Source organism: Eleginops maclovinus, chromosome 18 (genome assembly GCF_036324505.1).
Source record: "Eleginops maclovinus isolate JMC-PN-2008 ecotype Puerto Natales chromosome 18, JC_Emac_rtc_rv5, whole genome shotgun sequence".
NCBI classification, from domain to species: Eukaryota; Metazoa; Chordata; class Actinopteri; order Perciformes; family Eleginopidae; genus Eleginops; species Eleginops maclovinus.
This window is the reverse complement of record NC_086366.1, coordinates 10,652,533-10,678,163: the sequence shown is the minus strand read 5'-3', so window position 1 is coordinate 10,678,163 and position 25,631 is coordinate 10,652,533. Positions and strand designations below refer to the sequence as shown.

At 40.7% G+C, this 25,631-nt stretch overlaps 2 protein-coding genes across 4 annotated transcripts in view; both read right to left on the bottom strand.

The window, feature by feature from the left end:
• Nucleotides 1–260: 260 nt before the first annotated feature.
• LOC134880835 (NACHT and WD repeat domain-containing protein 2) lies at nt 261–9,109 on the bottom strand. 3 transcript variants are annotated; one of them, XM_063907935.1, is made up of 10 exons: nt 8,918–9,109; nt 8,735–8,823; nt 7,735–7,842; nt 7,295–7,492; nt 6,915–7,056; nt 6,685–6,833; nt 5,803–6,153; nt 5,385–5,489; nt 4,271–4,925; nt 261–3,725 (listed from the first exon to the last, which is right to left on the bottom strand). In XM_063907935.1, exons 1-10 carry the CDS (start codon nt 8,976–8,978, stop codon nt 562–564), a joined length of 5,022 nt encoding a protein of 1,673 aa, XP_063764005.1. In that variant the 5' UTR covers nt 8,979–9,109; the 3' UTR covers nt 261–561. The 3 variants fall into 3 exon arrangements, with proteins under 3 accessions (XP_063764005.1, XP_063764007.1, XP_063764006.1); XM_063907937.1 differs by having other exon boundaries at nt 5,385–5,486; XM_063907936.1 differs by having other exon boundaries at nt 6,915–7,053.
• Nucleotides 9,110–9,323: 214 nt separating this feature from the next.
• LOC134880035 (F-BAR and double SH3 domains protein 2-like) overlaps nt 9,324–25,631 on the bottom strand; it is a 55,405-nt gene continuing 39,097 nt past the window's right edge. The window contains exons 13-21 of the mRNA XM_063906710.1: nt 21,625–21,714; nt 21,039–21,101; nt 16,957–17,091; nt 16,647–16,730; nt 16,284–16,461; nt 15,225–15,445; nt 13,723–13,909; nt 13,465–13,553; nt 9,324–13,213 (exon numbers count right to left, since the gene is read on the bottom strand). Coding sequence (XP_063762780.1) covers nt 13,121–13,213; nt 13,465–13,553; nt 13,723–13,909; nt 15,225–15,445; nt 16,284–16,461; nt 16,647–16,730; nt 16,957–17,091; nt 21,039–21,101; nt 21,625–21,714 — 1,140 coding nt within the window. The 3' untranslated portion in view covers nt 9,324–13,120. The remainder of the gene's footprint in view (nt 13,214–13,464; nt 13,554–13,722; nt 13,910–15,224; nt 15,446–16,283; nt 16,462–16,646; nt 16,731–16,956; nt 17,092–21,038; nt 21,102–21,624; nt 21,715–25,631) is intronic.

Sequence of the window (25,631 nt, the reverse complement as noted above, 5' to 3'; positions counted from 1 at the left end):
TTTCTCATGTTTAGGGTGTTTAGAGACATTTTAAAAGAAATTCTTACGAAAACTGAATTGTGTACCGTTTTAAATACAGAAACAGAGATATATACAACGCTTTCATTAACAATGATTTTATTATTATAAATCATGTGTCAAAAGGATAGTAGATGTGATTTTAACCGACCTCTGTTTGGTTTAGTTTTCACAGAAATGAAACCTAAATGCTGGACTCAGACCATTGAAACTGAAACAATGCTGCTAAGTTTCTCCAGAAGTGTAGCACAATGCACTTTTATTTATACATTAGTATACATGTTTAAACATATACACACACAATCATTTTGTTTGCCATCACATTAGAAATAAAAATAAATGTATTTAAAAACCAGTCCAACAACAGTGTAGGGGGAAAATCCACTAAGGCCAAATGTTCTATATTTCAATGTTTACTTCTTCCTAGGCCCATGCTTTTCCCTTGCACCGAGTTTCATGAAAATTGGGTTTGCTCAGTAGTTAGTAGTTAAAAAAGACTACCAAACTGAACCAGAACATAGCATCTTTAAAAAGGTATTAATCCTAAGGCCATGTTATATTTGGGGTGGGTAGTGGTAACCTGCTTAATGCTCTGTCAAAGGGGCATTGCTTAAAACAACCATTCAAATTCTCCCTGCTCCCAACAAACTTCTCCCCATTGACCTCAACATCTAAAATTGAATACACACCAACAGACCCATCCTCAAATCCAACAAACACACACTGCCGCTCACACACAACCAGAGTCAACGGATTCTTAGCCAGACACACAATTCCTATTCTTTCTCCATCTGTGAATCGTACAAATGTGAGGACGGGCCTAGCTTGCTGGTAGCAGACACAGTTTTTCTCCAGGGTGGTGGTGGGGTGAGATATGTAGGCAGCATAGCATCCAGATTTATCCAAACAAGCTTTAACGACAGGACCCTCAGCCTTGAATGAGCACAATCTGACCTGAGATAAGTCTAAGAGGTTGATGGCTTCATTGTCAGTAGACAGGAGGGCGTAGCTCCCATCAGAGGACATTTGGAAGTCTTTTGGCTGACAGTGAAACCTATAAGGCAGCTGGAAGTGCCTGCACAGGGTCCCCTCTGTAACCTTCCAGGTGTACACTGCCCCTGAGGCAGCCATCACCACCACAAAGTCTGGATGCTCTGAAAGTGTGTGGAAAGCAACAACATGCTCAGAGCTTTCTATGCAGCAGGAGAAGCGCTTGTTGATGCAGCCTGACCACAGACTGGCAGCTAACAGGTCTCTACGTCGAAGGCCGATAAGGAAGGTGCTCTCAGGGGACACCTGGGCGTCAGATAGGTATGAGTTTATGCTGCACACAATGCTCCCGTGTGCTAGTTTCCAAACCCTAGACAACCCCCGCTCAGAAATACTGACCCCAAAGTTACTGTTGGGGGTGATCAGGATGTCTGTTGCTCTGCTGCCACTCATACGCAGGACGTTCTGCCCTGTTTCTGTCTGCCAAACATATATTTCTCCTGCTGAGAGTATGACAAGATGGGAGTTATTTGGGGAAAGACGCAGTTTTTCCACAGGACCATCATGAAGGAAGTTATCGTGTGGAAGTCCTGTTTCTAATCTCCATCTCCACACGGTCTCTGACCCATCAGAAGTGTAGAACCACTCTCCTGTTTGTTCAACCACCACTTCTTTTACTCCACGACCCATTTTCGGAGCTGTACCTGCAGCATCTATCATCCCGGAGTCCCACACTGTCAGGATGCCGTCAAGATTGACACAAACAACATCTGAGGCTGTTTTGATGAGTTTACAAGGCTGGTTGTTTACTCCTAAGGAAAGAATACACCCCCCGGTGCTGACCGTCCACACCAAGACGAGGGAACAAGCGTCTAACAATGCCAGGAAAAGGTTGCCATCCTGGGAGAGTACGGCTTGAGTGAATGCCTTGCCCTGTGGAGCAAGGAACTCGTCCCACAGCTCCCAGTCAGAGGTATCCCACAGTGCAACTTGGTGAGATTGACACACTAGTAATGTGTGGATTTCATGTGAGTAATCTAGGTTTAGGATGTCATTGGATTTACCCCCAGTAAAGCTTTCTGTGACAAGTCTGGGTGGGTTTCTTTTGGCTGCCACATCCCATAGGGATACACCGCCTTTCCTGCCAACACAAGCCATTTCCCACATATCTTCACGCAGGATTATCAATGCAACGGCATTGTGGTTTGAGTTTGAACAACTGCCTAGGAGGCTGCCAGTGTTTGTGTCAAAAATGGACACTGTGCCTTCCTGCTGTCCACAGTACATGTAAAAGCCATTAGAGGAGCAAACCAAGCAGGTCACACAGCTCTGACACTGGAAATGAGTAAAAATCTCACTGGAGACATTAAACATACTCACAAAACTCTCATCTTTCCACCACAGAAATATATTTTTCGAATCAGCAACAAACCCCTCAACCTCGTTCACCGTTGTTTTCAAAGGGTCTTCAACCTGCAGAAACATTTCTGGGCCCGACACATCCCACAAGAAAAGTTTGTTGCATTGTGTGGAAAGCAGGATGAATTGACCACTGCTCTTCACACCTGCAAACTTCATCTCCTTCTGCTTGCAGCTCAGTGAGAGTTTGACTATATCACACCCAGAGCCTTTCCAAACCCAAGCCTCGCCATCATCCATGATCTCTGCGACTATCCCACTCTCTGTGCCCGCTGCTTCTCTAACAGAGACATCCTTAGTTTTGGCATCACGCTTCAAACACTGGATGGAGGGAACAGATGAAGGAGCAGGGCAAAGGGCTACTCCTAATCCTGTTCCTTTGTCCTTCCTCTCCTGTCTGATCTCTCTGACATAACCTTTGAGTGAAGGAAAAACCTCCAGGTAAGGGAGGAGGCTCGTCTCCATCACTGAGGGCAGCAGCAGGGGTGAGCTCAGCAGTAAGCATTCAAAAGACTTCAATATGCTTGCTAGAAGTGCTCTTTCCCTTGATAAACTGAAGTGGTGTGACCCCTCCTCACTTTCTAACATGGCTACCAAATCTCCCAGGAGTCCTGCTCGAACCATAGCCCGGTGAAACCTCAAAGACATTAACAGTCCGTGCTCAAACTCCACCCATTCGCTACTTTTTTGCAAGTGGTAAGGCAATTCTAAGACCTTTCTCAAGTTCACCGGCCCACTGTCTTTGTCAGAAAAGGGAAAGACAAATGGCTGGCTGCATGGCTGCCTGTCAATGTGTACTCCCATTTTCCCGGAGTACTTGTTTGTTTCAGATTTCTGCTTAACAAGGAGTGGTTTAGCACCCCCACAAGACAAACTGCCACTAAAATAGTCTGCCATTGCCAAATGGATCTCCTTCCTCACATCATGAGTGCCTAAATATCTTTTAGCCACCACCAGCTTGAAATGCCTGCTTACCCAGAACAAAACATCTGACCCTGCAACCGTCCTCTTAATGAGGAAGCTCCTCAAATCCAATAGAAGTCGCTCCACGTCGATTTGTGGGACCCTCAAATCGCAGGAAAGGCTTCCATCCTGTGGAACGTACTCAGTCAGCACTTTTTGATCACTGGAAAGCAGATCTGCGAGCTCGGCCTCAGTGAGCCCGGTCCTGGAGAGGGTGAGGTAAGAGAGGGCCAGAGTTACGATAGAGGAGCCGTGCTTCTTCTCAAGGTGATCTAGCAGCAAAGAAATGGATAAATGGACGCTATCAGGGAGAGAGGACTCAGTCACATCTGAATCTGAAAAAGAAAGAGAGAAAAGTAATCAGACAGTTTTTATTATTCAAAAATCTAAAAATTGTTATTTGTGATAGCCGGAAAACTAAAGAGGCAGAAGAATGAAAAACCTTATAATTGAAAGGTTTAACAACCACAATGTTATAAATCATTCAAGCATAACATTTTTATTTGTATATTTTTTATTTATTATTCTCAGTTTTTTGCTTTGTGTCCCTTTTTATGGGTTCTTTTGTTTGTCTTTGGATATTATGTTGTTTAATATGTTTAAATACACAAAAAAACATAAATACATTAAATACTTCTTAATATTTCTTCTAAAAAAACAAAAAAAATACTGTTCCTAGTGAATTTGAGATTTCCAAAAAAAATCCAATTTCAGAGGAAAATCTGAACACCATACAGGATAGAGAGATAGGAACATATTGAGAGACGATTAATGTTTGTTTTTCGACTCACTACTATCTACTATCCTTTTGAATGTAAGTAAAATCATATAAGAGCCTTATCCTTTAAGAATGTCTAATGTTTAAATGTATGAGTCGTACCAGAGTGCCAGAGTGAGGTGTGTAGGTGCAGGAGTCGAGCGTAGAGAGTCAGACGACAGGAAGTCAGCGCCTGGTTCACCAGCGCCTGTTGTCCAGAAGTCACCCTCCTCCCTGAACTGCTCAGAAGTGTTGCCAACATCTTCACACACTGTTTCCTGTCCACATGTCCCATCTGAACACAAACATATCCGGACTCCTTCTCGCTGCCCTCTGACACACACTGAGGGGGATTTGTATGTGATTTAAAGACTTTCAGGACTTGTGTTCGGTTGGAGGAGACAGTGAGGATGAGTTTGACGCTGTGAGGAAGGGGGGAGGGGAGGCTGTCCAGGATTTGAGCTCCAAAGTTACCTTTAATGAGATCCAGGCCAACAAGGATCAGAACTAGAGGTTGTTTGGTAGAGGGCATGGAGGAGAGAAGGGATGTGAGACGCTCTTTAAGCTCAGACACACACATGTTGTATTCCATGATCGGAGGGATACAGCTAGGATCACCACAGTTGTTGGGATTCTGCTCAGAGGAAGATTCGCTGTGATATCTCATGCCAATTTGATAACACAGGCTCGATAACAGGTGCTTAGGGGACTGGTTTACTGATAGGTTGCAAAAGTAAGTTACCAATACAGGATCACTGTCTGGTAGCCAAGACTTTATCTGTGGAGAGAGAGAGGAAAAACACTTATTTACATTCTATCAAAACTATGTAGTACAGATTTTGTTTTGCTAGCCATATGGGTTGTTCTTTTGATAAAGCTACAAGCTACCAAAAACATTTCTCTTTAACTCTAAATTTAATTTAATAAAGCATTATTCAACATGAAGAATCACTGTATTTTGAAGTCAATATGATGTTGATAATGATGTGATGTATTCACGTGTCTCTCTTTGTCCATTAAAAAATGTCCAAAACACAACTACAGTAGCTTATTCAGAAAAACATCTATATTTCTCATATTTCATATAAAAGACTACACCCATATAATGATAGGCACTGCTGTCTTACGAAAAATGACTTTTTTCAATATAAAAATAGTTGGAAATAATTTCTGTCACTAACTTATTGATTAAATTACAATTGTTCTCAGTTTTCACATTTCACTTCAGTCCACTGACCTGTTGAGCACAGTGTGCCATCAGAACTGTCTTTCCTGTGCATGGTCCTCCTGTCACCACTAGAGGGCACTGCTGTTCACTCTGCTCCACATAGGCTCTGACCTGCTGCAGACACAAATACTCTCTAGTAATTCAATTTGGCACCTGAAAATGTTGTCTATATCAGAATTTCACGGGGAAAATAGATCTTACAATCTCCCCAAAAATACATTGAAATAGATTATAAGACGACATGTACTAAATTGTAAAGTTTTGTTTTTTTTACTGAATGAGATCTTCATCAGTTCTCAAACCTTTACAATGCCAAAGGTAAGATAAAACAGAAGTGTCTATATCTACAAAATAAGCATGGACAAATTACATATGTTAATGCAGCTTTTAATGTTTGGATCCATCCAGATAAAGACATTCTCCTGACCTTTTCCTCCTCAGGCCGAATGACATCATATAATCTTGACAGTGAGTCACACAGCTCCTGCTGCTCGGCCTGTTCTCTGGCCAAAACATCGCTGAACTGACAGCCATCTCTGCTGTCTAAGATGTTCCAGCTGTCAATCAAACCCACAAGGTCGCAGTACACCTGCTGGCACAGAGACTCGGCATAGCCCCGCCTCCTGGCTGTCGTGTAACCATGTCGACGGTCACACTCTGTGGCCGTGGTGTAGACTAGAAGCTGGGAGGAACTGATGAGACCAGGAAGGAAGTGGTCACAAAGCTCTGAGAAAAGTTGTCCATCAGTGGGTGTTGTCCCTAAGTCACAGGCAGCCTCCTAACAAAAAAAATTGATCACATGATTTATGGACTATTTGAGGGTAATTTCAAGCACATTTGTATGCTTCCATTAACACAAATCATGTTTCTCTTTTCAAGAACTAATACTTAACTTAATTGGAAAAAGGCAGAACACCCTATTTGCAAGTTGCCCATGTCAGCCAAGGCATGAAATATTTAACCCCTTTACTTGAATCAAAATGCTTACAGAGGTGATGTACTGTATTAGCTTAAGTAAACCTTTCATGTAATCTGCTTGTCATATAGCTCAATATTACTATGAACATTTCTAAGCCCCACCTGCGTCTTCTGTAAAAACTAAATTGTGATAACGTGGTTTCTGAAAGGCAAATCTGCCAAATGATGAGCTGTAAGAGAAAATATGTCCTTCATAAACTTGTAAAATAAGGAAAAAAGCATCGGAAAATGGAAAATGTACTTTTGCCCCACAGTATAGAATTGTGTGTGGACGAAAGTGCTGTGTAATATGATGCTCTTTCAGAAATGCAGGAACAATTATGACGCTCACCTCTGACTGCTGCTGAGGAGGTGACTTCATACAGCTCTTCTTTGTCTCTCCTTTTGCGTTGATGACCTTGTGGACGTAAACCAGGCAGCGTCTGATGATCTCATTATCAGGACGGTTGTCCACAGCAAACCGCAGATCTGCATCGAGGGCTGTAGAGAAGCAACAAAGCACACATTAAATTACACCTCACATTCAGCAAAACCCCTACACAGACGTACAGTATATCTCACCTGATCTGTAGAAGCTATTGGCTGTCTTTGGGCTCATAACACCGTTGTGAACGCACAGACTGACAACAGTCTGAAACACCTTCCGCAACTCTTCCTCTTTAGCCTTCATTTGAGTCTCCTCTTCCTCCTTATCCTCCAGCTGCTGAATACAAATATTAACACATGCAATACATACATACTGTAAAGGTTAGGATGATATAGACTATGTAATGTGTGGGCATGTGCTTTGTAATTTATTGTTCTATATCTTAAACTATATTGGCCATTGTAATCCTTCTAATAATCCTCTTTAAAAATAAAATAAACCAGTTATCTGATTATAATTGAATCTGAATGAAGACAAAGATGAACCATGTATTTCTGAGGTTGAGTGTGACCACCTGAGGACAGCAAATTAGTCTTTGTTGAGGTCTCAGGCAGTAGGAAGGGGGGATGGTGTTTTCATCCCTCTGGTAGGCACGCTCCAGCTCCTGGGTACGGACCCCAGCCTGCTGACCCTCGTGAAGCAGCAGCTGGAAGTCTGACACCTCCACCTGGGCGGGCAGACTGGCTGTGCCATACTGATGTCCTACCAGAGCCTTCAGCACCACCACATGGACAGAGAACAAACAGCACTATGGGATTCATCGTTGATTCACACTCGAATGGATGTTTATGGATTATAAAAGCCCAACAGGGACTGATTTAACAGCAGAGTCACTAAAAGTGCCTCATGGCTTTGTTATTACTCAAACTATGATTCAATTATGTTTTATTTTTTTAAACAGTATGATATTCCAGGAGACCAAGATGACTAAATTAATTCTGGGGATTTATTTACCAGCAAAAAAGGTCCTGTGGAGCTCTTTCTGCATTCTTCAATCAGCTGCTGTCTGCTGTTTTCATCTGGCCAACTACTGGAGTCATTGGACTCAAATGGGTCTATAACCTACACACACACACACACACACACACACACACACACACACACACACACACACACACACACACACACACACACACACACACACACACACACACACACACACACACACACACACACACACACACACACACACATAATGAAAACACTCTAGAGGAGAGATGACTGATAATCCGTTTATGAAAAGCACACAGAGAGGAGCACAATTGGCCAGGTGGTGGCTCAGAATCACATGATATTCTCCCCTGTCTCTAATTACACATGCTGCTGTAAAGAGATGGCACAATTTGCTGGCTGAAGTGCCTGAGGTGATTTCATACACACCGACACATTACGCTCAGAGTCGTTTTACAGCTGCTCATCTCTTTTTCTTCGTAACTACCAAATAATATTGCTTTTGTATTCCAAGGTTGACATGAAACGATGTCCTTGTCCTTTAGTTTGTTTTATACGGAGGAGTCTGTAATAGTGCCAAAAGAATAAGCCGATCGTCAGATACCATATCGGCTGCACACTTTTAGAAAACGCATGTGTAAATGTGTGTTTAATGACTGTTGATCAGACCAAACAAGTTTTAGTAAGGACCTTCACCTCTGAATCCATAACCAGCTTCAATATTTTTAAAATTTGGAAACAAAAAATGTACACAAGTGAATGTAAAAAATATTATATGAGGATTCTTTTGTGAATAATTGAATATCATCAGGTTAGAAAAATAAAGTGCAACTTTTCCTTACAGATTTATAAAACATTGTTTCCTCCAGTACCAATGCTGAATATTCCTCCTTACTGTAAAAGCCTTTACAATATGACTGTGTGTGAAAATAAAGTAATTGTGAACACTAATACCTTTGCATCTGCAATACACAACAATGAAGAAAGAGAAGTGTGCACTCACCCTGACGTCCAGCCCCAGTGTGTGTCTGCAGTGCTCTCTAAGTTTGGGAAACACACTCTCTCTCAGGGCTCTGCGCTCCACCACGCTATCTATACAGAGCATAAACACAAACAACATACACATCTGATCATAAACACCTTTAGAAACACAACAACACATGCATGCATTTGTTTCTTTACAAACCGTCGGGGTTGGAGCACAGATAGAGTTTCACACAGGTGGATTTTGAAGGTGACCAGTCCATTTGGTTTCAGCTAGAGAGAGTTGGAAAGTTGCTAAAATAAAGTAAAAAAAGGTACAACTTTGGATATGAACATGTTCACTGACCCACATACAATTTTAAATTGCTGCTCTGCTGCTCTGCGCTGTTTTCCCTTCGACTTCCCTCTCCACTCAGGAAACTCTGGCCTCGGGTGTTTATAAAGTGTGTTATCATGATCACACCCACCTCTGGAGACTGAAACGTCCACACACACGGACACAAACACGCACACACAAATGCAGGACAGGTGCATAAACACACACAAAACCATTATAAACAACCACACACACACACCAACAGAAATAAAAGAAGTGATCAAAGGAAAAACAACTTTCAATATTTTTTTATTAATTAACATTTGTACACAATAAATACAAACTTTATTTTTTTGTACAGCCAATAATAATAATAATATGCAGAATGACTCTTGCACCTGTCCATATTATTGTCACCATGGCAACAGTCTGAAGAGAGAAGGCCAGTTGCTCCACCACGTCATTTAAAACAGCAGCTGTGCAGCTGTGCCAAATCGAAGGATGAAACATAAAATAATTATATAATACATCAAAACCAAAAACAGGCTCATGACAAATTATTCAACACTGTAGTGGACCAAAGAGAGCGTCAGAGAGGGAAAATAATCCTGATCAAAGTGGTAACTGGCAACAGAAGTCATACATTTTGTATTTGAAAGAAAGACTGATAGAGCTTTTATTGTGTGAACTTCTGTGGGATGTTGCTATAATCAAAACAAGAAAAAGTTTAAATTAGATCTCAGAAAGTTGTAGGAGGGGCTTGACCTGTCCCTACACCTGCACTGGAGCAGAGCTTTGGATACACAACTGTAACTTAATCCAGAAAGCTGAACTTTGTTAGGTGTGAATGCTGCACACAATGTTGTTTCTAGTGTTGTCTTGATTTCTTGCATCAGCTTTCTCAATCCAACATAATTCCACTTTGCAAACAGGAAACCAATCACGTTGAGCGCAGATCAGATTGTTTCTGGAGGAGAAAGAACCAGAGACTGAATACTGTCCTTTATTGTTTTTCACACATTTTGAGCTGTCTTACAACAGGGTACAATTATATGTACTTGTTTCCAGCTGTGAGGAGGTCCCCTTTTTATAATGTGTTGCATTATTTAGCAATATTGTACATTAACACCACACCGGAAATGCAAGCAAACTCAAAGTCCATTCTGTCATTTTTAATCTGATGTATTCAATGTGAACGCTCTATTAAACCGTGAATATAATAAATATGGAGGAAGGAACCGGAACACATCTTTACAACTTCAGAGTCAAACACAGATCTCCTCTTCAACAATCACACTCAAACAGCTGGGCCTCTTAAAGACCATAGAACCACATTCTCTCAGAGTCTGCATTCAAACATCCCTTACTATTATCATGTTGTTTTTTTCTTCTAAGTTTAGAAAAACACCAAATTACATTTTCCACAATATTCTCTCTCTCTCTTTGGAAAAATGGAGAATATATATATAAAAAAGAGTCGTCAGTCACACTGAAATAAAAAGGATTCGCCACAGAATCAGAATGAAGAGAATAACTCTGACTTCTGTATTAAACTGCAGTGATACATCAGAGTCTTTCTAGTCATGTTGATACTGTTTTAAGGTACTGCTACTTTCCAGGGAAGGTAAAAATAAATAAAAGTGCTACGCTGCCCGTTAGGCAAGGGGTTTTAAAGGCTTGAAGGGTATTTAAGGGGGAAGATTATTTACTTTGAGTAAAAAAAAAAAACACAACACAATTGTACTTAGCTCCATTTGAATGTCGTTTGCTAGTTCTGTCCATTATGGGCAATGTATTTGCTTTTATTTTTCAGTTTTACCACCGTTTATCAAAGAAAAAATAAAGATAACAAGTTGGAAGGTCCATTTGTTGTTATGGATATTTCTTCTGCTGTTTTATAGCATGCCAACAGAAAAAAATAATACCTGTGAATGTTATACAAGTCAACTAAAAGATACAGTATATGTTATAGGTGAAGTGATCAATGTTACAAATGAACAAAATCAACATGAGAGGAGGTATGATCTGTAGGGATAAAACCTTTTACAGTTCATTCTGTGATTAATAATAACTCCTGACCTCAACATGATCAGTGTCTAAATCATCTCAAAAAAATATCTTTGTCACCACACAGAGTGAATACCAACAATGTCTGTGCTTTTGAACGCACCATCAGCCTCCTCCTAACCCAACCAGTGATAAAGCTCACTGATGCTCACAGAATGAAAGGTAAAGCAATGTGTGTGTAATATAATGTAACTTGATGTGTGTTTATGATAACCATCGATTCACACTGACTGCCATGGACAAAACCGACATTAGAGAAAAGAGGAAGAGAAAGAAAGGAAGGGTGGGAAGAGAGGTGGAGCAGAGAGGAGGATCCAGCCTCCTTTTTCTCTCTTGTTCCTTCATCCCCTTAATTCTTCCAATTCTCTCATCCCTCCTTCATACTGTATTTACAATGCCCTTTCGGTATAAGATGAGGATAAAACTTCCACTACATATCAGACATGGTATTCCACCAGCTCAGTTAGTCTATATGAAACGCTGTGCATAACATTCCTATGACAACAGTAATGTACTGTACTAATACACATTGAATACGTATGATGAAAAGGATTATATATGGTGAGGGAATGGCTGGCGAGGGGGAGACACTGCGTCCACACACCACCCAGTTTCTCTGTCCATTTATTTCAACCCCAACTTCAATCCAAATCATGACACGTTTGGCAAGTTTTATACTTATTCCCTCTCATCAAGCTTAGGTTGCATTGAGCACTGACAAACTATAGTACAAGATATGAGATCAGTCAAAAACATAACTTGATATATTTTACTTTCATTTATGTTCAACTAATTTATTTTTAAATGTTCTTATCTCTGCAAACTTTCGCTTATTTATCTTTTTCCTATTATCATTTCCAACTGGCTGGCTAGCTAGCTTACCTGAGGATACTGGTGGCTAGTTACCCAAAGCACAAGCCGTTTTTGCAAGCCACCATGCAGAAGCTGTTTTTTGGCACCGAACTACACCATCTACAGCACTAAATGTCAACAATATACAGTACTGCATACTGCTACACCAATAGCAGATAAACTATGTTAACGGAAGCTAAAGTATTGTAGCCAACAAGCTACTTGCTCTGCTACAAGAAAATATATAATCTTCATCATGTCTCTTGTCTGCCTCATTGAAGACCACAGCTGAAATAATTGGATTTTATTCTATCATCCTCAACATGTTGTATTCCATTCTAAATCTCAAAGTTTCATACTTTAGCTAGCTAGCTTTGTTGCCATTTCTTTACCAAAATGCTTTAGCTACCGTTAGCAGGGTGTAAACAGTGATGTTACAGACATATGAAGTAAGCAATTTGGGTTATTCGCTTCAGCTACTGTGGGTGGTTAGCTGTGCTCAAAGTGTTTAGCTAACAGTGTTTTCATTTAGGCTAGGTAGCCACACAGTCATCTCAGTTTGCTCCAATATAAGCAAATTGAAAAACCTTGTAAATTTCTTTAAATAATCCATTTCAAATTTAGAATTAAGTAAAACTGGCACGGTGTATCCAGTTTTATATTTGGCTAGTCTTTAACTCTTTACTACATTTAGCAGAATGCTCATCCGGTTCAGTACAATGTCTTGAAGTAAACCTAACAAGATGAAAGAAAAACTTGCCAAGCCTATCATTACCTTTCCCCCCCCCGTCTCTAAACATTCGTCCTCCTCTTCAGTGTGCTCTGGTCTGCTGCCCGATGAGGTAAAGTTTTAAGGCAAGAATGAAAGGACAGGGGAGGGTTGAGGGGCGCGTGGGGGCGGCTACAGCTGCACTTCATTAGGAAGCTAATACGTAGATTATTCATTTGGACACTCTGCCTCCATCCCCTCTCTTTACTCTCCTCCTCAACTTGAGTATAAGAGAGGTGGAGAGGGTGGAGGGTGGGCGTCAGACGTGGTTCAGTTCAGTTTACTTCACATCATGTTGTTTGAGCTGAATTCAGTTCAGAGCAGTTTAGTTTCCCAGCCTCTAGGATGCATCTGTCTGTCATCTGTTTTAATTCCTTTCTGCCAGCCAGCTTAACTGTCTGTCACACCAGCGTGATCTCCACCTCCTCCGTCTTGTCACTCTTTTCTTGTGGTCGGCGGGAGTGCTGTTTGGGTGGAGGAGGAGCAGCACGCACCTGCCGGGGTGAAAGAAAACATAAGGAAATGTAAGACGGCCTACTTTATTCAGTATGACAAACAGCTTTATGTTTATTTGCGGCTGTGGAAGACAACCGTATATCTCCCAAAAGCTCTAGGGCCTTTATAAAAAGAAACACATTAGTCTGACTGTCTGATGTAGGGCTACCAACCATTACCTTCATTATTGAATAATGGAAGTAATCCATAAAATGTTACAAAACACTTATTGAATAAGTTTTATACTAACAGGTCGAAGTTTGCTTGGGCCTCCATCAGGGGTGAATCGCAGTGGCTGAGGAAATCCTGGAGACACTGGACTCTTGCCAGAGCTTTGATCTGGAGAGAGGAGAAATATTTCTTAAACAGAATCACTCATATTAAAAAGCCTCTAATTAATGATTTCAACTTCACTGAAAAGTTTACTGTGTGTGTGTGTGTGTGTGTGTGTGTGTGTGTGTGTGTGTGTGTGTGTGTGTGTGTGTGTGTGTGTGTGTGTGTGTCTTACTGTTGTTGGGTCCCTTGTGTGACGAGGAAGGCGGTGGAGGCTTGTGCTCCCCGTTAAGTGCGGTGGAAGGTGAGCGTGGGAGAGGAGGCGGGGTGGAGTTTTCTGGACTGGTGAAAGGGCTGATGGGAGGTTGTTCATACAGCGGGAGAGGTGGCAGAGAACATGGCAGCTTCACAGAAGGAGAAATCTGAAGAAAGGGATGGAAATAAAGAAATACTTTACATACATTTGCTCAGAATTGCTGCTCACTTGGGATCCTATTAATATATCCAATGCTTTGACTGTAACCACAGACTGGGCCATCATCTAACTGAAGTTAAGTTAATTCAAGTAAATCATTCTGGAACACAGCCACAATCATTTTTGAAAAATAAATGACGAATTGAAACTGGTAATACGTTTTTTGTCAAAATGTCAGTTGAGCGTGCCTTAGCCTGATGGTGGTGCTAAAAACACAATTTGGTCATCTTATAAATGAATATGGCTAATGTGTTTCATTTATATCATTACATATCCAGCAGACATGGAGCTACAGTAAATTAGCATTGATTTGGAGATGTGTTTGTGGCAACCTGACAAAAGTTACTACAATACTGACATTATTCTTTACTCTGTCGTTAGCCTCCACTAACTCCTGAAGGAAATATCTGCTGCTTCAGCTGCTGAACGCTGCACTATGTTCACTAGCTAGTCTCTGCCAATATTTTTGTTTTGTGAGGAGAAGTTAAAGTACGGTTATTTTTTATAGCACTTTCATTGATAATAGAAACTAAAAGTAATGCCAAGCGACAAGTGAGAGTTGCAGGGTGTTAAACCATAGCAGAATATTTAAAGATGCTAAAAGCTCAATAAGGATCAGGGAAACTGCAGAGCAGGGTAATAAACTCTTATTGGTTCTGTCACTAGAAGCAAACCCTTTCACATAACAGTCGTTTCACTTATTGTTAAGGCAACAATGTTGATTAAAACAGCCTTGGTGAAACAGAAGGGATACCATAAAAAAGAATTGCCTGTTAACACATTTGAAGTATTTCCGCGGAAGTAGCCAGTAGCATTTAGGTTTCTTACTTATCTTCCCCAAACACCACTTAAAAGATTGTTTGGAGTTGTTGCGGAGTGTGTTATGTCTACAGTATTTTCGGAAGGGAGAGGCTGAATGCTTCCTGTTGCTGAACCTCTAATAGGGCTCTGCCACAGATAAGACATCTTTCTGTGATTGCAGTGCGGTGATTTCTCAGAGCGCTCCAGCAAAACCGCAGTTCTGATCCACTGTTTGTGAACTCTGCCCTGCTGATAAATCTATTGGACAACAGCCAGGAAGTCGGGGGGGGGGGGAGTAGGGGGGAAAGTGGCCCAGTAGACTACACTATATGCTTGGCATGTGTGCCCCCTGAGGAAAGACTGATAAGATTTCAGCTCTTGCAGTATGATGGATAAATCTAGAGCTGAGTGGCAGTGTTACTTAAGGGGGAGTATGTCTCCGTCTGCATGTATGGACATACCTGTATGTCACCAGGCCCTCCTCCACTGGTCTCCCCATTCTCAGTGAGATCTTCTACCAGCACGGAGGGGAAGACACCCACCCGTCCGTTGATCTCCCCCTCCCAGAAGCCGTCGTCCGTCTGAGTGTCGCGGCTCAACAGACGAATCACGGCTCCCTCCGAAAAGGAGAGTTCCTCGTCTGCCTGGCCATCGTAATCATAAAGTGCACGGACATAAATGACTGCGGAGAGAAAGGGAGACAAAGACAGAGAGAGAAAGTAATAAGATATACAGAAGGAATCATTATTCTATTGGAAATGTTATTCCTTCCTTGCCTGGCCCTCATTTTCATAAAGAGAATGGTTCACACTGCTGGAGAGAGGGAGATACAGAGAAGACAGAAAGAAATAATAATTTGGTGTCAGTTTCCCGATGTATTCAGGGAGAGCAGATGCATTAAAAAGAGGCATCGAGGAGAGTAGAAGAAGAAAGAATGTTTGCATTTGCATGTTGTATGGAGTTTTGAAAACGATGGTGTTGCCAAAATAAGAACGACTTTTCCCCTTGCTGGTGTTTTGTTGTCTTTTCGACTTATTTTTATGAACTGCTTTACTCTTGTGTCTGTTCCAGTGAGTGGGTGAAATGGAAGCAACCAAAAACAATGATCAAAATAGAAACAGTTGAAGAAAGAATCAGGAGGGACAAAGCTTGTGACACCTGACATAAGTGTTTACTTAACTGTGGCTCATGTAGCCTTCAGGGTTTGTCTTTACTCTTCTATATATTACTGCAACCAAATAAATAGTTAAACCTTTTCACACAGCACGGTAGCCAACCCACACTTGCGTATTCTAATAACTCGCTGCTTCAGAAAAGGAGTGTTTTTTAACCATTGAATTCTAAGCAACTCCAGTGGAGCAGAAAAGAGAAACACTTTTAATTAGTGGTGCAAAGTAAACTCATTACAAGAAGAAAAAAAACAAATGAGCACTGGTACAGCCTTGTTTACTGAAACTCAAGGCATGCAGTTTCATTATGTCTACGAACCATTACCATTACTCGGTTTACAGCAGACTTACTGTTTGTGTCTCCATTGATGCAGCCCGGGTGTAGCTCTGGCTCAGTGGAATTGGACGAGGTGTGGGATCGGGCATCGAGAGTAGCCAGAGACTGGAGCATGCTGAGCAGACTGTTGGAGGTCGGGAACTGCAGGTATTTCTCCGGGACGTAGCCGATGAGACCTGTCTTATTGCGAGCCTGGAAACAAACAAGGAACAAGACGACATTAAAGCATGACATGGCAGGAGAAAAACGAGCACCATACTAGGTTGTGAAAACAAGACAAACAGAGCTTATAGATTAATGCTTAGGTTGATGTAACTGTTAACATAATGCACATCTGTGAGATTGCATCATGTGTGTTAGTGTGTGCATTTGTGCACCTTGACCCAGTCCTCCATGTCGCCATCCTCTATGACCTCCAACATCTCCTGCTCATCAATAGTTAACTCGTCCGGCTGAGAGGCCTGCGGGAGAGACACACAAACAGGGTTAAAGACAGAGAAATCATTTATACAGTACAGTAAAATAAAACATGCAACACTGAACTCGTGATTACTAGTTAATGTTACTGTTTTAGAGCATCTCAGTGTAACATAGATGCTCGTAATTGATCCTGTGTGTAGTGGTTGAGCAGGTCGCTGCAGACATTTGATACGTGTAACTGCAGAGTGTAACCGTGTTGGTGTTTACCTTGTATGAGTACAGGACTTTGCAGGTTAGCGGGTAGTTTCGTAGGGTTCCTGAAGGACTGGAGCTGCTGTCGTCAAAAACCTCCATGTTCTCTTCACACTCTTCTCCCTCCTCACGCTCCAAATCCACTGTGCCCTTTAACAAACAAGCCCAGCCAGATAAAGTCAAAACCTCTGATAACTACAAGGACAAATAAGGAAAGCACAGCTCACCTTTGAAGCTTCAGAGTCATAAAAGACTACACATAAAGGTGTCGAAAATGAACACAAATCCCCTTTAAAACATTTAAAGTGTGGCTAGATAGACACACATCTACAACTATAAAGCACTTTTTGTGCTGCCTTCCTGCTTCTGCTTTATGTCCTGTTGTGACGCCCAGCAAGGGGACTTGTTTTGTTTGTCTATCTTTACACGTGCTCAGTTCACCAGTCTGTCCATTTCACAAAGACTTTCACCTGTTATCCTTTTCCCCTTTTTCCGGGCTAGTGTCACAACTTAATCTTTACAAAGCTTACCTTTTTCCTTCCTGCCTGGGTTTCTCTGTCCTTGCTCAGTGTGGTTGCTTCAGTGTTTAGACTCAGGTGTAGAGAGACTGACGTTTCATATGATCCAGCACCTCCCTCTTTTGTTACATGAGAATTTCACTGGCTCATATGAAGGTCATGTGATCTAGCTGGTGGAAAGATCCATCACACACAGCCAGCTGACCTGGTCATAACAATGTGTGTGTGTGTGTGTGTGTGTGTGTGTGTGTGTGTGTGTGTGTGTGTGTGTGTGTGTGTGTGTGTGTGTGTGTGTGTTTATCCATTCCCAAATCATTGTGTTTAGTCATCAAATTTCTGTTGACACAATAAAGCCTAAACTGGTGCAGAGCAAAGCAGATGTGTGTTTTGTATATGAGTTAGTCTAGTCGACATAATAATCTATTCCCTAGGGAAATAATTAGCAACAGGTGTCTACTAAAAATGTAACACACACTTTTCTCAGCTCTCTTTTAAGTTTGTTGTGTTACGTCAATCTTATAATCTTTACTGCATTTATTAAAAAGTCCGCTGCGCAGCTTAAGGGCCAATTCCATTAATGACCAGCATGTGTTTCCGTAATAACCCAATAAAATGTAAACAAAAGCACATCTCAGTGAGCATAGCATACAGCTGAGATGAAGACGAATGGATGATTTCTTGGTTCCTGGAGCTCATGACTGTGCAAGGGATATTGAAATGAAACCAGAGTCTACTTGAGGGAATTGAGAGTTTATGGCTTACAGTATCTCAGAGTGGTATTAATAAAGTTGAGTGGAATGAATAAAGGGAGGAGGGGAAGTGCCTGCTCCCCTACTGTCATTGTTTTTCTTTGCTTTCCTCTGCAGATTGTTATTCATAAGCCATCCTCCCTTCTCTCTCTGACCAACAGTCACTTCTTGACCTGTCCTTATTGAGCAAAATATTGTCAACAATCCCTCCTACTGTTGTCTGTTTCGTTTTATTATTGTAAAACCTCGCTGTCGGGCTGTTGGGGCTCCATACGCTCCATATAAAATTAAAAGCTGTTGAACTGCTGACCCATTCCTGAATACTCAATATGCCACCTCGTCTGCTTTTTTAAATGACGCCCACGCACAAGTTTTCAGCAAGTCTAGCTTCACACTGATTCATCTTACAAATAGCGACGTTTAAAGGATACCGTTAATATGTAAAAGGGCATTCTGAGAGCGTGAACCTCAGCCAAGTAAGTGAAAAATAATGTGTGTATCCGCCCAGTGATTTGGATATTCTCCAAAATAACTTGGATGCATTCTTCTCCGGCCCATGCTTCATCATTCAGCCCAGTTTCATGAAAATGCCAGTAACTTTTCTATAATCCTGCTGACAAACAAACAAACAAACAAACCTATCACATAACCTCCAAGGTGAAGGTCACTAGAAAACATAAATAAAATCCATACATAACACGTGCAGGAAATATCAAAGTGACTATTCTTTATTCTGGTCAGCAGTTTGTCTGTGAAAACAAAACATTTTGTATATTTATTTATTATATTGTACTGTGGCATTAACGTACGCTCATCTATTTTCATTACTGTTTTTCACATTCCCCCGTCTCTCTCACCTCTGCATCTAATTTTACTCCAACATTATCACTCTGATGCTATCCCCTTCCTCACCTCTTCATCACACCACCTTTTTTTCTCAGCTGACTCCCCCACATTCTCTCTCCTTCTTCACTAATTTTCTCTCCAACACAACACTCCCTCCCTTACTGCACAGCTCCTTCTACCCTCCCTTTATCTCTTCCTAGATTTCCCTCACCTCAGACTTTCTCTCACTTTCTCACACTCAGTGTTCTTTCTCTCTCTCTCTCTCTCTCTCTCTCTCTCTCGCTTTCTCTCTCTCTCTCTCTCTCTCCCTCTCCCCCTGGTGTTAGCTGCAAGCTGCAAAATCATGTGAGGAGAATTTCAAGTGCTTCAAATGGAGCAGACTGACTTTGTTCAGTTCTCTTGACACACACACACACACACACACACACACACACACACACACACACACACAGACATCTCTGACAGTCCTGTTGTGGGATTACTCCAGTGGAGAGACAGAAACACAACCGCAAAAACATAAATTCACATAAATATCCATAACTCAAGTACACATCCAGTAAACCACACACAGGGACATGCTATATATCGCCACATATAGTTTGGCACTTTGAGACGATCACATCAGATATATATATATCTTATTCTCGCACAAAATATTGATTGGTCGACCCCCTGTGTTGGAAAATCAGTCACTTTTAAAAGAATGTTTTCACATTTAGTAAAATGTGCTTATACTATTTGTATTGGTTTTATTTGTTTTATGTCCTATATATTAATGTTGCATTGTTGGAGGAGCTTGCAACTTACATTTTTCATTGCCATATCTACACTGTAGCTGCTGTGTATGACAACAAAGCCTTTGAATCTTGAATCTTAGTCAGTTTCTTGCTGAGTAAAATGAGAGATCAACACCGTCATATGTCTGTACAGTTCATATATAAAAAAATATAAAGCTACCACCAGCACCCGGTTAGCTCAGCATAGCAATAAGGATGGAGACACAGAAGCAGCTAGCCTGCCTGTAATGGTTATAATGCTTACATATCTGATAGTCTAAACCCTCCTAAATAACACATTAGATCTGGTTTATTACTGCATAAAAAAGCTAACCGGCTCTCAGCTCTAGCAACAGATACGAGAGTTCCTTTCTGAACATCAAACTTTCAATGAGAAAGAAAATCCAGTAAGCGTTTTTCTTAAAATTTCAATTTGTTCATGGTGGAAGCAGTCCATTCCCATCACATGGGAAGCATATCTATACATCCTCATAATTTGGTGTTCCTCAGGCTTCAGATCTGTACTCAGTGTATCTGGCCACTTAAGCTGGGGGTCATGAAATAAAAACTGCCTGTCGTGTAAGGACTACATCAGTATTCCAATGGGGGAAGTGGGGCGTTTTAAGAGGCTGTAATGGTGTGACAGATGATTAGGCAGCGGTGCTGAGGTCAATTATTTTACAATTTATATGCTTCAGGAAGTGATTCGTCAGGAGAATTCTTATAGCTGGGTGGGTTTCACTTATAATGAAACCGTAAAGGATGGAAAGTCTAGGATTATTAGGAGGTGCCTTAGGGTTTAAAATTACATTTTTTGAAAGTGCTGACTTGAAAAGGTAGAGATATAACTAACATACAGTTACACAATACAGTCATCATGTCGCTCATTTGAAGGGTGTAAAGTAAGCCACCATGCATGCGACACAAATTACTCACAGTTGATATTATGTGGTGAACATGTGCTTTCCTACTTCTGATTTGTAGGTGTCAGATGTGAACTTTCCAGCCAAGTCAAAAAATGCAGCAAGTTTTAAAATGCTGATTCAAATAATGTAAGCATATGTATTTTTGAACTTGAATACTGTGTAATGAAGATAATAATACTACTAAATAATAAGAATTTTTCCTCCAATTTTCAAATTTCATTAAAGTTATTTTGGCTTGGTGGGAAAGCTGCAACGTACACAGAGTGAGGGGAGGTGTCTCACCGAAAGTGAGGGATCATGAGAAGTGTAGCTGGCCCAACGTTCATTCTCCAGCTCCTCCATCACCTACAGCATGCACAGAGAGAGTGGAGGAGGGGGGGGGGGTTTATGCACATACTGCAAACAGGCAACACACATACTTTACTACACAGAATGAGATTTATGCGTGAAAGGATTTAAATGCACACACACTCCAACAGTCTTATGTATGAGCGCACTCACAAACATGTATCAAACACTGTTTTACACTTTTCTTCAGAAACTCTGATCAGGTAACCGGATTTCCCAAAATCATCAATTTTCAGAAATGTCAGAAATATGCCTGAAAATTATTAAAATAATTGAAAAGACTGAATACAAAATCACAGTTTGATAAGTAATTGTTATAGTTTCTTCATCCCATAAGGCATTTACCTTTTTTGAGTAATTTGAAACAATAACGATTGTCATTGAATGCCATTCAAGCAATCAAAGTATGGATTTTTATTTTTAAGAAACTATCAGTTGTTCATTTTCATTAACCCTTACACACACAAACACACACACAGACACACACACACACACACACACACACACAGACAAATCGTACCTGGTTCATGGCGCTCTTCAGCCAGGTATCCACAGCGACCCCCACTTGTCGCAGAAGGTCCAACCGAGCCTCAGCTTTTAACTTTATTGTCTTTGGAGAGAAAAGAGTTCAGGTATGTTAAGAGTATTAAATATATTACTGGCCTCCACAGCTTTTCTTGCATCAGTCTGAAAAAGAACATCATGCTCTTTGTAACAACATGTGTCCCATTTTATTTACATTACAGGAACCTGATTTCTCTAATATTGAGTAAACCTAAGCCAACATGAAGACAAAGCAGGTGAGACCATAACTGTCAATGAGTAAATCCTCACTCTGAGGCCATATCACAAAAAGCCAGTTCAGTAATGTTGTCATGGCTAACAGGAATGACCGAGAACTATGAAAAATAGGACGTGTAAAAATGTTTATTTTAATTAGAAGTGAAAACCCGAAATGTCTCACTTGGGATGGAGAGTACCAGCAGGCATCCTACCTCGTTCTTTTTTAGCCATGATGCTCAAACAAAACAGCAATAGGAAAATTAATGTAAAAACCGTTAGCATTGTGAACTTATGCGGTTGAAACTCATAACCACATTTAAATCAAACTGACAACCTATTGTATAATTTTCCTTTCTGCTTCATCAAATCAAATGCCACCCAGTTCAGTGACAGAGTCGGGATTTGAACTGGATTTACATTTGTCATGCAGTCTCTTAAATGGCAAATCATCAAAACTCGCTGAACTTTTGTTTAAAGGCCAACTGAAACGGGTTTTTTTTTAAACTTAAATGGGGATAGCAGTTCAGTTCTATGTATATTACTTGATCGTTTGGTGAAATTCTTGTATTTTTGGGGAGCACGTACAAGCAGAATAATTAACAAGAAAAAACTATTTTATCAGCCGGCGAGGACTTTCTCAAAACAGTCTGTCTGTACCGGAAGTAGCAGACGACTTTAGCGTGACGTCACGAGTGTAACTGTACCGGTGTTGCAACCATGGCTAGCAGTACTAGTGAGAGTGATTTCAGCGAAAATTCGTCTGTTTCTGTTGGTGCTGAACACAATGAAAGCATCAGTGAGCTCTCTGATGCCCCTGAGCCGTCATGGAGCCGTAAGATGGAGAAATCGACGTGGCCAAACAGCATCGTGTGTAGAAACGTTGTTTAAACCAATCAAATACGTATTGCTAAGTTGTTATACCCTTTGCGATGAGGACCGCATCACTGGGATGCATGGTCTACAAAGCACTTATGATAATGTGTATAGATTAGACACATGTGGATTATATTTATATTAGCTGCAGAAGGCCGCAAAGCATCGTTTCCCACTCGCGATTTTCGGGATTTTAGCCTAGAATTGTCAAAGCAAAACACGACGAAACTGACCGGCAACAATGGACGCCAAATTTGTGGTTACACTTGTGACGTCACGACGGAGCTCCGCCCCCAAGGGTCGCAAACAAGAACCTGTTCAGGGATTTCCTGGCGCGCAATTTTAAATTATTAATTACTCCGTTAATTCGACCGCAATGACATGGGTTGCAATGATATATGTTATTCAGTTGTATATGTACTATTAGACTGCGTGGTGTGTAGTGCTGCACTTCAGTAGGCCATTAATTAGCTACCAACACTGGACATGTGCTTTGTTCCTTCCTAATGAGATGATATGATAAGGCTATAACCACCAGCAGTGAAACCCCTGAGATTTACAATCCCTTTGTCTCGCCTCCTCAACCCTCTTTCATCTCTGATCCGTTCTCCTTTTTTCTGATGCCTCTCACCAAATTCCCCTTTCATTACACTCGTCTTTCCTTCCTCACTGATGCTGACACGGCAAACTGATAGCAGATAGTTCCCTCCCACATAGACATGCAGTCAAACAGACACACAGACACACACACACACACACACACACACACACACACCCCGTCAACACAGACTTCCTGGCTTTGATCAATAAAAACCTGAGCTCCTTAAGTGCCTCCATTTTTTCCGATCCATTAGTAAAGCCCAACAAATGCTAAAGGTTGCTGTTGGACATCAAACATATTAAAAGTTAAAATAATGGACAATGTATATTCAGCCATCTTTGCAGCAGCAGAGTAAGAATGAGTAGCGTAGGAGTTCAGATAACTAGTGGAGGACTGTTCAACCTCCCAGTATATAGAATATGCTGTACAGTACACGGTAATATAGAGTGAGAGACAGACAGGCAGAGAAATAATGCAAGGGAAATACAAAGCTGTCAAACTAATATTGAATTAATCTAAATCCTGGTGCATCCTGGTGATGCAGAACTAAAAAGATGGTGACAGCGGAAAAAGCAATGACACATTTGAGATCCATCTAAAAGGAGAAACTTAAGTAACACTAGAAGCTACATACCTATTGGTCTAGTGGTGTAGTGTGTTTTATAAGTTGCGAAACGACATATGCAGATGGGATTTTGTCTAGATTCTGAGTTGATACTTCAAATCATTTTACCAATCCTTCTTAGTTGTGTTTGCTTGTGTCTGAGAGCACAGACTTGTCTGTCTCTTGATGCATCTTCTGTCTGAAGCATTTTGACGCCTCGTGTTAATGAGGCCAGATTGTCTGGTGGAGCCACTTTGAGAACAGCCTTCAACAGCTCATTAATACAGAGACAGCCTCCTGCTTCGACTTCTCTCACTCTTTCTCTAAAAACACCTTCTCAAGAGAACAACAGCAGAGACTTAACTTATGGGAATAAAAAAACGTTACATTGACTTTGGGTTTGATAAGGGACATGGAGATTGGTCACGTGGGTAAAAGTGACCATCCATTTCAGGCCCCCTCCCTAGAAATATATTTGCAATACATAAAAAATAAACAGTGTTGCTGTATGTGTGACTTATTATAAGAATAATATGTATCCTTTTGTTCTTTATTCCAATATGTTAGCTTATTATGTATTATTATATCTTTTTTTTATCTACTATGCCAACTAAAGTCACCTTCTACAGCCGTGGAAAAAATGAAGAGACCACTCCAATTTTTTCTCAAATCTTTATCTCTACATGTATGGCAGCCATTCCAGTGTCTGTTGAATACCAACACAGAGAAAAAAAAATGCCAGTAGTTTATAGAATACAATAAAAAAAATGTAACTCAAAAGACATACCTGATAAATAAACTGATAATGCTGAGTTGGTCTCTTAATTTTTTCCGCGGCTGTATATGGACTGGGACATATCACGATTTAAGAGTAGCTTTTACCTTTTTTGTTATCATATCCACATAACTGATCATTATTTATCCAAAATCTTCTTGTGTAAATGTTTTGTGAAGCCACAAATAGTATATGCTGTACAATATTTGTGCAATATTGATAATCATTTACAGCATTTCAATTCTATAATGTCACCCAGCTCTCGTTAGATAACTTCCTAAATGCCTTTTTCACTCCTCTTGATCTCCCTTTATTTTCATAAGAAATGCTGTTAGATTAATAACTACTAACCACTGAACTACACACAGCTGGCCCTGGGCCAAATCATTACACATGATTTATATTAGAATATAAAATACATTTCATTTTATGTTCTTAATTTCACTTGACTTTTATCACAGCACATATCACTTAATCATGCTGATAAATTCTGTTAGGATATTAACTATTTAAGTAACTTCAAGGAAAGACATCCAGAGCCTTTCAGTTCCCAGAGCCTTTTATCAAGTTCCCAGCCAGAGGCAATCACATCAGGGGTTTGTAGAGCGCCCGGAATGCATAACTCTACTCTTTCTTTCAATGTTTATTGATTTCATTCAAACAGAGGCGAGAAAAATAGGATCAGTTTAGAGATTCAGGTGAGTGCTGTTGACACCTACAAACTAGATAGCTATTTAGCTACTTGCCTTCATGTCTGAGAAGGCAACAGTCTCTTTTAATGAATTCTGATAATAACCAGGCTAAAAAATGTGGTCTACAAGCTCTTATAAGTGGTACATTATTCAAGGCATTGATGTTAATGTGTCTTGCATCTTGTTTGAATAAAGTTAT

Bases quoted from the DNA above. Each gene is read 5' to 3' on its own strand.
- LOC134880835 (XM_063907935.1), bottom strand. From the start codon at position 8,978: ATGGACTGGTCACCTTCAAAATCCACCTGTGTGAAACTCTATCTGTGC. The intron at 8,824-8,917 runs GTTTGTAAAGAA...TGCTCTGTATAG, and splicing joins TCTGTGCTCCAACCCCGACG to ATAGCGTGGTGGAGCGCAGA. The intron at 5,490-5,802 runs GTCAGGAGAATG...TTGTGTCTGCAG, and splicing joins TTCGGCCTGAGGAGGAAAAG to CAGGTCAGAGCCTATGTGGA.